Source organism: Sciurus carolinensis, chromosome 1 (genome assembly GCF_902686445.1).
Source record: "Sciurus carolinensis chromosome 1, mSciCar1.2, whole genome shotgun sequence".
In the NCBI taxonomy this organism is placed as follows: Eukaryota; Metazoa; Chordata; class Mammalia; order Rodentia; family Sciuridae; genus Sciurus; species Sciurus carolinensis.
Window position 1 is genome coordinate 159,844,891 of NC_062213.1, and position 13,252 is coordinate 159,858,142.

General features: G+C 36.9%; 1 protein-coding gene across 5 annotated transcripts in view; it reads right to left on the reverse strand.

Annotated features, from left to right (window-relative positions):
- The window catches only part of Nfia (nuclear factor I A), a 354,467-nt gene that overhangs the window by 165,297 nt on the left and 175,918 nt on the right, over positions 1-13,252 (reverse strand). For all 5 annotated transcript variants that reach the window (XM_047553764.1, XM_047553773.1, XM_047553745.1 and 2 more), the window contains one exon: positions 3,575-3,640. In XM_047553764.1, the coding sequence (XP_047409720.1) occupies positions 3,575-3,640 (66 nt within the window). The remainder of the gene's footprint in view (positions 1-3,574; positions 3,641-13,252) is intronic.

Genomic DNA, 13,252 nt, shown 5'->3' on the forward strand with positions numbered 1-13,252 from the left:
TAAGTTCAAGGCAAAGAGCTAGATGCTATACAAGACTTGTTTTTAAAAAAAGCATTTTTTCATGAATCCTACCCCTAATCAGTTTATAGTTTTTAATAAGCTAGTTTTATAGTTTATAGTTTTTTTTCTAGAATCTCCTTCTAGAGGGTGCACTCTGAAGGTTCCATCACCTCTAAATCACTTCTGCAGTTTGCTAATTCTCAGACTCATGGGACATGAGCAGAATGTGAGGACAGAAGTGAACAGTGATATTGATGTGGCATTTTGGGGATTATGGGTACTTAGGAAGGAAATTTATGTTCTGACATCTCAGAGTAGAGTAAGTATCTAAAGAGTCTGAAAAAGTCTTGCCTTGCTTGTGACACCATCCCCTTCCACTCCAAGGCTCCCAGTTTTTAGCCTCTTGAATATGTGTGCTCATTATATTTATGACAAGCCAGAACTAGAGAGTAGTCTTGGCTACCCTTTGGTCCTTATTTGAACCAGGCACTGAGCTGTTTCCTGTGCATATTCTCATTTTAGTACTCAGGAGGTAGGGTCCTTCAGTATTTCACTTAAAAGAAAACTGAGATTAGGGACTGGGGTTGTAGCTCAGTGGTAGAGCACTTGCCTGGCACATGTGAGACACTGGGTTCCATCCTCAGCACCACATTAAAAAAAAATAAATAAAATAAAGGTATCGTGTCCATCTACAACTAAAAATATACATGTATATATAAAAAAAGAAAAGCTCACTCAGTCAACTACCCAGCTACTTTTTAATTTGAACATTAAGTAGGTCTATTTGACTCCAGAGGCAGAATTTTTAACCACTGTACCAATTTAGAGTTTCGGAGATTCTCATGTTTTATCTCTGGGCTTCAAATAATTCCTTTGAAATTTCCATTTAAAAACAAATCTGGACAAAGATTTGTTTTCCTTTACAGTTGAGTCTTAAGGAACTTCAAGTAAAGAAAGCAAAAACTCTACAGAGGAAAAAAAAAAAAACAGATTAGTTGGACAGGGAAGAAACAGCTGCATCCACTTTAGGTAAAGTTTCATGGCCTCGTTTACAGTTTGGATGGAACGGCATGTTACCATTTGTCTGTTCAGTCTCCGTGGTTTACTAGGGGAACAGCATTCGTTTCCCATTACCTTTCTCAAGAGCTGGGATAAAAGGATTATTTTCCCTTACATATATGGATTTATATGGAAGGAGTTATGTGTTCACTTCATCTGAAGAGCAGAGTTTGTCACTTCTTCATCCAGTAAGATTCCAAAACTTCACAGAGCTTTGTTGATATACCTATAAGAGTTCCCGCTTTCAAATCAAAAACAAAACAAACAGAACTCATCTTCACGACCTGGAGAAATGAAGAAGGGGGGACACAGGATGTTCAAAGCAATAGGAGAGCAGTCATCTAAGGCCTGTAAATACCTTGCCCTGAAATCTTCATTTATGCCCTTTGAGGATTCTGTGTATTTTTAAGGAAGACACAGAATAAAGTAATTTTTTTTCCAGTAACTTCACCTGAGGTTGAAAAAGGACAGATGGAGGAAATCAAGTATGCTGATGTTTCTTCAATTGGGGTTGTCCAAGACAAAGCAGTTTCTACTTCTTTTTCTTTGAAATACATAGAAATTTGAAAGGTAGGAATCTATTACTTTATCTCTTAGATGCTAATACTTTATTTGAACTTGCATGATCTCCCCAAAATGGTACCATGAATCCTTGAGGTAGGACCAAGTAATCCAGGGTTAAAAGCAAACTTGGCCAGTATAGCCATGCCTTTGGCCGAAAAATCCAGGCTTGATCTTGGTTGTTTTTTGGAATAAAACACACAATATCGGTATTGCAGGCAGCTCCAGAAAGGCATGCCAGGCTCTCCTGCTCTCAATTTATATTTGCATGTGAACAGCTTGTCGGCCATTTTATGAAGACAGATGAATCGCAGGCCTGCTAGAGGGGCAGCCAGACCAAAATACGTGAATCGCACACCCCTAAGCCTGTGAGGTTCTCAAAATGAAAATAAAACGAGTATCTCTGAATACATCCTCAGGAAGATCATGTATAAAGACACTACATGAAAAAAAATGAAACATTTAAGGCGTCATCCACATGTCAAAAATAAAGAACAAAACTAGTCTATAAATATCACTCTGTAAAATGCCAACAAAAAATAATATGCAGCTATTTACGACACTGAAAACCAACATTTAGAGGACTCCCCCACCCCTTTTTTAAAACTGTCTGCTCTAAAAAACATGTTTGATAAAGAAAATATCATCAAAAATACCAGCATGAGGAGAGGCAGAGTTCACACTTAATGCATGAGTCCAGCAACATAATAAAGAATTTCACAGGTGCAAGAAATGAAGCATATTCTGAAAAATCAGTGATAGGCTATCTCATGTGGTAAGCGCAGTCCTCCATCCCATGATAGCAACGTAATTCTGTTTACCTCTCTTTTCCAAAAGATCAGATGGAAATCAAAATGGAAAAATGTACGGGAAAACAAAAGGAAGACAGAGCCAAGGAATGAGGACATTCGAAGTAGATGAGAAACAAAGTATGGTGGGATTACAGGACAAGAAAAGTGGGAAGAATAATACCTACTTACTGCCAGTATGTTTCTTAGGACAAATGCTACCAAAAAAGGCACAATAAGCAAGTCATACATATTAGCTTATTTAATTCTTCCATAGGTATGTAATATTACCCTATTTTAGAGAAATAAATCCATACCCTGAGGGGTTTCATATTCTATTCAACATAACAGAGGCAAAAACAACATTTTGGAATTTTCTGAGATGGTATCTGTGAAAGTAACTCACAGAATATTTAGCATAGGAGAGGGACTACTAGTTCACTTCTGTTTTTATTGATATGGATGGTTTTCCTCAATCTAAAATTCCAACCCAGGACAATCTTTATTATACTTGAAGTACATTCTATGACTCTGATATTTCACAAGATACTATTATATTCATGCGTAAAGTATGCATTCTATTTTTATAAAGTTTCTGCCACTGGAAGTTTATATATTTATGCAATTGAGGAACTTCATATTCTCCTATATCCTTACTCTTTTAGTTTCAATAATTTAAAGTGGCAAAATCCTTCAAAGGTAAAGATGGTTTTCTTCGAGCAAATAGCAAACGGTTAAGGTCTTAAAAGACCTCAATAGTACTTGTCCATGAATGACCTTAAGTCACTCATTAAGATAAAGCTGCATTTGTCACTTTAAAAAGGGAACTAAAATGACATGGAAAAGTCCCCCTTTTCACTGTGAAAGCATCAGATTGGGTAAAGCAACCCCACCTTTCATAGTTTAATGAGGTGCCAGTAATCACCTTTCTTGGGAATTAAGGTCCTTACAGTACCCAGTGTTGCCTGGTGGGGCTGCCAGGCTGCGAGGGTGATCAGGAACAAAGAATTTGCCCTTGTAAAAGAAATCTCTACTTGAGTTTATTTCTGAATCCTCAGTTGTTCCTGCCGTGGGCCGCCTGTTGGGCAGAGCCCAGAATCCAGGTGCGGGGCCAGCTGCTGGCTGCTGTGCACTCTGATAGAGCAGCCACAGCCCACACAACTTACCATTTTCTGGCTGTTCCTTAATGTCAGCATCACTTGGCTGGCTGGGACTTTCAGATTGACTCGAATCTGAAAAACATAAAAATACAGCCAAACATTACAGGGTCTGTGAGGGAAAGTGGATCAGGGGTGCCCGACCTTCTTAAAAGGTTCAGCCTACAAACCAAGAATGGGAAACAACATGACAAATGAGAAAGAAAGATGAAAAGAGAAACAGGGGTGGGGCAGGAGCCGGTGCCTTTTGAGAGGACGCTCAGTTTCTTTTCCACCTCCACTGGCGTTTGCATGGTGCCAGATCAGAGCTCGACGCTCTTCAGAAGCCATTCTCTTATAGACAGACCGTTTGCAAACCACTCTTCTCCATTATTTATACACTGGAGTCTGATAAAGACTTCATCCTTCATTACACACATCTGAAGCTTGATTCAGAACATAATAAAGTGTCAAAACATATTTTGAAACTGGTATATAAAAGCAACCCAAACAACAGTAACAAGCTCTGTTGATATTTAGCTCTGTATTGCAGCAACAGATTATGCAGACTAACACCATTCAGTACCAGAGTTCTAATACTCTAGCACATGTGCTTGAGATAACTGTATAACTCGGAAAGGGCTTTCTGAACGTACTCGTTTCCTCTGTTGTTTAAGTATTGTGTTCTTAGTGCACCGATGCATTAGGTAGGTCCCAAAGGGGTTTATTAGCAAAAGCAGGTTCTTGCACACCTTCATAGAATTAAACTGATTTCTTCTTTCATAATCAGATTTTAGAACTAAAAATTCTTAATTCAATTAATTTCTTAATAGGATAATTTAAAATAAAGTAACATTTAGTTTTAAAATTAGATTAAAACTATATTAAAAGAATTGTGTGGAATTAGAAGCAAGCATATTTATAATGTACTTGAGGAAGAGGAGAGAAAAATCAGAAAAATATTTCATAGGGAAAATTTTTTATGTGAAGCATTTTTGGAGACTTAAGATAGTTTAAATTATTATTTTAAAACAATTCTTTATAACAAACAGATTCTTTATAACAAAAACTTTACATCTTTTATAATCTGTGGAAAGACTGGATCCTAACTTTACATTAACTTCACAGGGTTAGGATCAGCTTTCTGAAATTTTGACCACATTTCAGCAAGAAGTTGAAAGATCGAAAGCTCATGGCACTTAACTGTGATTAAACTGAAAGTGTTACTTCTGTTGCAAATAGACATATAGTATCACCAATCTTTCTTGGAGATATTTCACAAAGTTACTTTAGAATAGAAATGCTAATTTGTTATTTAAAAAGACTCCCTGTTTTAAAGCAAATGAAGATTTTAATTCTAGGGAAGTACTATAAAGAACATGTCTATTTTGAAATTTTCAGATAATCTTAACCTTGGTGATTACAGCAAAATATTTTTTGTTTATTTAAAGCTTCAAACGACTCAAAAAAAAAGTAAAAGGGAAAATTTTTGTTTAAGTCTGACAAAATGACAAGTTTTTAATTTTCATGTAACAACTGCATAATTAAGACAAAAACGAAAGTCATGATTTATCAAAAAATTTTAGAGAAATTCTTCAAAACAAACTATAAAATTAAATACAAAGGCCTGCACTAAAAATTGGAAATGGAAACATTTATATTGTAATCATATTTGAAATTTTAGTTACTTATTAATATCACACTTAGAGCATACAATTAAAAATATTCCATAATTTCCTTCTTTTTTTCTAAGGAAGGATCCCATCATTTTGCCTTTAGAAATTACAAATTAAATATTTTGAGAAATAATTCAGCATGTTTTAGGAGAGACATGCCTCCATTGTTTTTATTCTAGAAAATCTTGAACAATTAATATCTGTACCTAAAATTAAAGTAAAATATATAATTTCATTTTAAGGGAATCAAAGTTCTTGATCAGATCCCAAAACAGGTACATAAAATTTTGCCAAAAACAATGTTTTCTTTAGAATAATACTAGCAAATATAATTTTCTATTTGATAGCTTAGCTGACATTCTAGGTATAAAACCTTTACAATTAATTGCTTCTCCATGAACAAATGGAAAACATCTTTCATCTCCATTAATTTAGATATTCAATAGTGAATGACTTTTCTAATGTTTATCCCTTAATGTTAAGACAAAAGGAATAAGGAGAGACTCCAAATCATTTTTTTTTAATAATCCAAAAGTAGACTTCTTTGTTCTTTTCACTTTACATTCATGGTTAGTTTGCCACCCTACCTTTACAGAAAAATAACAAAATGATAGAAAATATGCGATAGCAATAAAAGATGAATATTAGTTATGTTTAAATTAGTTTAAAATTCCAAGCCACAGAAAAGCAAGCAAACTAATAGGAAAGGACGGAGTGGCAAGAAAATGTTCAGAATTGGTCTGCAAGGGGCTGCAGCGATCCCGTGAAAGCTCAGCTACAAACACTGGAGGAGGCATCTAGCCAAACTGAAAACAGAATGTAATTTCTCAGTTTTATTCAAGAGCTAGAGACACTGCTATTCACCCAGTGGATGCATACTAAAGTATCCCATCCTGGTAAGGGAATCTGAATGATCTAAAAACTTCAGTAACTACTTTCTACCCTGATCATTTAATACCGTCTCCTTTTTTGAACCAGCATCGAGCAAAACTACCCCATCCTGGAAGTATCCTATGCTGAGGATGGACACATGGGCACTTTTTCTGATACAACAAAATGTCTTGGATGCTGTTAAGAATGGAGCCAACCAGATGACCAGAATCACAAATGAATTTCTACCCATACATAATTGATACAAATGAAAGATCTCCTTCTTAAGCATTTGCATTAAAATACTATCAAGAAGGTTAACAATTAATTTACTTTTCTCTTTTATATACTTGGTAGAGACCTGTCCAAAGCCAATGTAACTTAATATCTTAATATTTTGGATAATTATGCTGTGGTTTGTTGACTCCAACCACCTGAAATAATTAGAGGCCCCCCAAAACAAACCTACCCAGGTGCATAGGATTGGATGCCTCTCTTGTATCTGAGGCCCTATGGCAGTGAATTGCTCTGGTTCCCGGTTGAAAGTCAAAAGATTTATATTTTACAATGAAGAGAGCATTCCTTACAGTGTATTTAAATGATGGAGATGGAAATGCTATTGTGAGGAAGTACATTAGGGTTATCAATTTTTTTCTCATCTAGGGATTTGTTTTTTGTTTAAAGAACCTTAGACTTCAACCTAACCTTGAAAAGCAATGTTTCTTTTGGTTTTTTAAAAATTTATGAGCAGAAATTTAAACCTAAAATAGACAGGGTTTGCATATAGGAGGCTGGGTTAAGACCTCTTAATTGGACTGGTAGCCATCCATCTATGCATTTTTATGGCGCCTACAGCTATATTGCTAGAGTACTCAGACAAAGTTCCCTATCAATATAATCACTAGGGAAAGGAATAAAATAAATCGTATGTCTACAAATTAGTCTCTGCTTCCATGAGCTTGTGCAACACAAGAACAGAAACCTTGTACTAGATTTCTAGTACATGTACCTTGTACTAGATTTGCTACTTAAGTACATATTGGTGTTCCCCCATCCTCAAATATGCTGCCCTTCAGAGTAGAACCTTACATAGCACTTCTTTGGGCTGGGCAAGGAATGACAAAGACAGGTGAAAGCGGTAAAACCGATGAGACAAAATACAGGTATCACTTCCTTCTATTTTATGTTCTTTAAGTGAAAAGCGAAGATGGACTACTGCTAAATCTTCTCTGTCCTTGACCTAGAACAAAGCACTTCTCCCCTGTAGTCCATCTTTCATGGTACACACAGCTCTCGAGGTTCGACTGATACGGGTGAACTAAGGTGATTTTAAGTGATCTCCAATGAGAACCTGAGCTGAGAAGAACTCCTTCCTCTTCTCTTGCCCACAGTTCCTTCAACAGGGTGCCTGGCCCAGCCACCGAGTTCAATAACTGCTGAACTAATGAATTTTCCATTGTCGTTTAGCTTTCTACCACTGAACAACTGCCAGCGACACTGAACCACTGAAAAATATACTAAGCTCACACGGAAAAGGGGAGTGTGGAACTTATAAAAGGGGGAAGAAAAGGCCTCTATCTGTGTTTGACACTCCCCTCCCTGGGGGCTGGCAGGGGAAGATGAGGTGCAACCCTCCAGTTTGTGGGTGATTCGGAAATCTTGCAGTGTTTAAAAGTTGCAGACAGTCACTTCCTATGACCCGCTGGCCCACAAACCACAGAGGCTGAGCCAAGGACAGTTTTTGAGACACGGGAGGCCCTCCAGAAATGTGCAAGGGCTAAAATGACGGATGGCAGGACTATTTCGTGCTTTCAAAAGACACAAAGGTTCGGGAAACTCCCATCCTGGGGTGTCTGCAGAGTGCCTCAGAATCCTAACCACTGCTATTGTGAAGAGCCTGATAAAGGAAAAGCAGACACTTGGTAGTGAAGAACTGCGCCCCCCCCCCCCCCCAAATACACCAGTGTAACTCCTATTCAGTGAACATGTTACCAACAAAAGTCTAAGGCCATAATGCACAAATTCTAGTTCCACTCGAAAGATAATTTTGCCTGTTTCAACCTCCCTACACCCATAATGGCTGGGCTCACAAGATCTGAAAAGCCTTTGTTAGAATTCTGTGCCCAGTTTCAAATCTCCCAAACTAAATGATATGAAAGAAAACAGAAGTCATCCAGTCACAAATATGAGTTGGTCAAGTGAAAAAAAAAGTGAAAATTTTATCAGAAAGAGTTGGGATTGTTTAGAGTGTAAAAACAGAAAAGGCAAAGAAGGAACGGACACTTTCCTGCAAATAAATGAAGAGTAGGAGAATTCTGGGGGTAAACGAAAATGAAGAGTAAGGGTGGTGACACACTGACTGTCGTTACGGTTACCCTGTGCAACTGTAGCCCTTGAAGATGTTCAGAATTTTAGATGTTTTTGTTTCGTATGGTTTGGCAAGATAAGTACTTTGCAATACAGGCAGATCAAAGAATTCATTTTTCTACATCCATGAAGTTACAATAAATAGAAAAAATAATTCTATTTCTAATTAGTAGTAGCAGTTGAGTTTAGAATTACTCTTTTTTTTTTTTTTGGTACAGGGATTGTACTCTCAGGGGCACTCAACTGAGTCACCTCCCCAGCCCTATTTTGTTTTTCATTTAGAGACAGGGTCTTACTGAGTTGTTTAGTGCCTCACTTTTGCTAAGGCTGGCTTTGAACTCATGATCCTCCTGTCTCAGCCACCCGAGCTGCTGGAATTATAGGTGTGCACCACTGTGCCTGGCCTTAGAATTACTTTATTTTGATCACCTAGTATTCTACCATCTCTATTACAGTAAAGAAATCTAGAAAAATCAAATGACTATAAGAGCCATATTTTGCTTACTGGTCTCACAGTTGCTGTTATTCAATAAATTATTATTATAATGCTTATAATATTCAGAAATATTTTCTTTCTTTTTTTTTTTTTCTTAGTGAGACCTTGACCTTAAAAACTTATGTCAGAAGAAATATTTGAAAAACCTTATTTGAGAATGCAAAATGTCAGGGTACAGGTGTACATATGTATATACAATTCATAGCTTAAGTGTAAACACTGATGAATACAAGACTATCAGCCAAATATAACATTATCCATCGTGGTCTGATGAAGAACAGACAGAAATCTGTAATACCATTCTAAATCTGGACCACCAAAAAAAAAAAAAAAATGCAATTATTATTAGCATTTCCAGAGACTGGATAAAATCCTTTATGTACAATGAGTAACCAAACCAATATTTCAGGTCAATTAATGTACATAACTGTGGGTCACCTAATGAAAAATTAATATGCAATGACCTGGTTCTTAAAACAGAAAAATTATGAGGTGGGTTATATCATTTAAATTTTCTTCATGTTTTCACAAGGAAAACAGTCTATGGTTCTTCAAATGGAAAGTCTTATCTTTACATTTAAAATACAAAATTTGATTTCTACCACTTTCCTAGCAAGCCAGAACTGCAGGTCTGTGTGAGAACTGCAGTAATTAAAGCATGCAGAGCAAGTCCTTCTTTGTCCTAAGGAGACAGGGAGATGTGGCCGAGGTAGTCCGAGCTCCAGAAGAATTCAGCTAGTTTGCACACGTGGGACTTGAAGGAGAGGGAAGGCTATGTTCATGCAGCAGTCACTTGGAAGGGGTCCACCGGACCACCCTGGGGCTGCCAGCTGCTCTGGAGCTTCACCCCTTAGCCACACCCGTGTATGGCATTTTCAAGGCCTATTTAAGATTGTTCCATAATCTACATTACTACCATTTTCTTTCTTGAAACTTTTTTCTTTTTGTAATGCCTTTCTGAACGAGAAATTTGTGAAATATTAAATTTGCAGGAATTAGATTTTTTGGCATTAACGCTGGTATTCAAGGCCCATCTGTTTAGTGGGACTGTGTATCAGGATGGGACTGTTTAGGTTGAAGAGTGATTCAACTGTCTTATCACCTACTCATAAATGTGTTAGTTTTCTATGTGCACAAGGAGGTTGCAGAATGAAACACGGTTTTAACACGCTAAGAAAAAGATTAAATGGCGTAACTATTGTGAGATGACAGTGAGGGGGACTCATTTCTAATCTTTAAAAATGCTAAATTCAGTCACTCTGAGAGTAAAGACAAAATGACTCAATCCTTGAGCCTTCAGTCTTTGAATCAGGTTGATTTCAAGGAGTGATCAGCTTTGTCAGTGACGTAAGTAAAGTCAAAGTTGGTGATAATAGAAGATATGCAAGCATGATACTTGGACTAAGTTAATCACTTCTCACATTTTCTTTGACAAAATGTTTAGGCTGTCATTTTGAAATGTGTTTTTTCCCATCAAAGGGGCTGTGTTGACTTGTGATGGTGACCTACTAATGAATTTAGAACCCAAGTTACTGAGGCAACCTGGTCACCTATCCACTCCCATGCAACAAAGACCTACACAAAAGGCCTTTACTGTAGAATTATCACATATCAGAATTGTGCTCAACTTCCCCCTTTTAGTCACCTTTTCACAATTAAAATGAACTATAACACTAGGTCTTGGGATATAAATATATTTGAAGATTATTCATGTAGTCATCTAGATAAAGTAGAAAATGCTCCTATATACTTTCATGTTATAAAATGAAAGTATCAAATGAAAGTGATACATAATTGAATTATAATCTGTATTATTTGCATGTATCTGGATGTCTATAAAGTAATTTATTAAAATAATAAGGGCTAGGGATATGGCTTAATGGCACAGCGCTTGCCTGACATGCATGAGGTCCTGAATTCCATCTCCAGTGCTGCCAAAAATAAAAATAATAAAATAATAAAATGCCCTCTGCTGAGAGGAAGCATGCCATTTAAGTTCAGGTAGCACCATATGTAATAACTTTGTTGCATTTGTATTTTAGTATTGAAAGGAGTATGAAATGGCAGAAAGACATATCCTAAGATTTTCTGCTATATAATTTAATTACACTAGATCTGTTTCTTCATCTGTAAAATGGGGACACTAATGATCATTTTGCTTAACTTAACAAGATAGTTGTATGGGTCAAATAAAATAATGCAAGAAACCCTGTTTTTGAAATTTATAAACTAACCCCCCAAAAAAGTACAGTTCTCTTTGCCATTCACATTTTCTCATTCAAACAAGTTTTTCATTTGCTTTTAAAAAAATCAACCCCAACCCCCACATGATGTGATTCTAGTATAAAGCATCAGCATCGCAGACCTGGTTTTAAAGAAAAGGTTCTTAATTCCCATATACTGGAAAAGAGATTATCTCTGATAATGGAAATGTAAATCTCAGCTTGCCGTTGTTTATTCCAGACAGACATTTGTGTGTTAAGTCTGTTTATCAGGCAACACTTTGTCTAAGCCAGGAAGTAGTCAGTCTTTGTAACAAGATGTATGCAAATGAATTTCCCGTGAGTCTCCACAGCAAACTGTAGCAGGAAAAAAATATTCCTTGTTACTTTAACAGCAAGCAGTTACCTCAAAAGTAGAATAGGACAGAGCAAGACCATGCTGATGAGTTTAAATGAGTCCTGAACATGTGCTCACAGTCTGTTGCTCTTTATTCTAAGCAGACACGGTGTATTACATCTGTTTATCAGACAAACACTGTCTGGATATTCAGGCTTTGGACCTGTGTGGAAATGACTGTGATCCTGTGAAGTAACCTGTCTGTGCCAAGATTCCAAACCTCCTGCCACTTTAAGAATCTCCACCAACGGAAGTGCCCCCAAACCTTGAAAACTTAAAAAAAAAAAAAAAAAAAAAAAAAAATACATTCAGTTCCAACTTTTTATCCACTTTCTATCTGAAAAAAACTTTTCTACATTCATTATAGTCTCTAATGGTATGACAGATTCCTGTAACAACAGTGAACTTTTAACATCCAAATTTAACTGTTAAATACAAAATTTGCTAACAATGCCCAGGAAGCTTTTAAAATAAAATAATAGAAAAGTATTTATTCTTTACTTCTATTATGAAAGTATCCTGGAATCTTCTTTCGTTTAGTCCTAATGTAACTATTTTTTTTTTAAATCTATACATGAAGAGTTGAACAGTGTATTTCTTTTCTTTTCGCTTTTCGACAGGGTTTGAAAATTTCACCAAAGGAACCAAATTGGTTTAGCTTGTCTTTCTAGACAAAATAAACACTTTAGGACTCTACTTGTTTGTATTCTCCTCAGTGGCGCCTTATGCATCAGCAGCTAAAAACAAAGAAACTTTTAGCTGCTCAGACAAAATGCAGAAGCTTCCCAAACAAGGCAGGGGAGGGGGCGAGGGCCCAGGGAGGGCGGGGTGGAGGAGTGTGCAGCAAGTCTGACAGTCCATTCAATATAGGGATGATGGCTATAATGCATCCAGGGTCCCCTTGCTAATTAAATATGCATTGGCACAGTTTTGATCGATGCAAGCCATGGATCAGATGACACACCTGCAAAATCTTGAGCACAGAGCTCCCAGGAAAAGGGAAAATACAGTCTTGTCTCCTTATCTTTGTTTTCAAAGGCTCTCAATTTCTGTGCTTAGATATCTAATTTAATTCTCTCACCCCTCAGCAAACTGGATTAGGGAAGTCAATACTGCCTTTGTGCATCGACAGGAAAACACAGCTTTCCTTTTATTCAATTTAGCTATGACCTTTAGACAAAGATAATGACAACTGTCTAAAAGTAAGGTTAAGGCCTCAAGAAGAGCTAAGGCTCCCTAGAAATTTTGGGTGACAAGGTGGTGGGGTTTACTGTGACATTTTCCCTCCTGGTCAGGAAGAAGGGGGATTATGATTTGGTGGTGTCAGGTACAATAGGAATAGGAAGGTAAAGGGCAGGGGAAGAGATTTAAAACCACAGATGGAATGACTATGAATTCTCAAAAATCAACTGGGCCCTGTCATACACACAACCAAAAGAATTTGGTGAGAGGACAGAATTGACACAGTAACAATTTGGTCAAAAAATACAGTCATTTAATAGAAGGTTGACGAGCCTGTGGTTGGGTAAGTCAGGAAGGTATTTTGGTTGGTTGGTTGGTTGGTTTGTCATCCTGGTCCTTGTGGAAGCATTTGAGAAAACAAGCGTCCCACCACTGATGAAAGAGGTAACTAGAAATTTTGGACAAGTCAGGGATTCTGCAGGGGTACCAATGTTGACA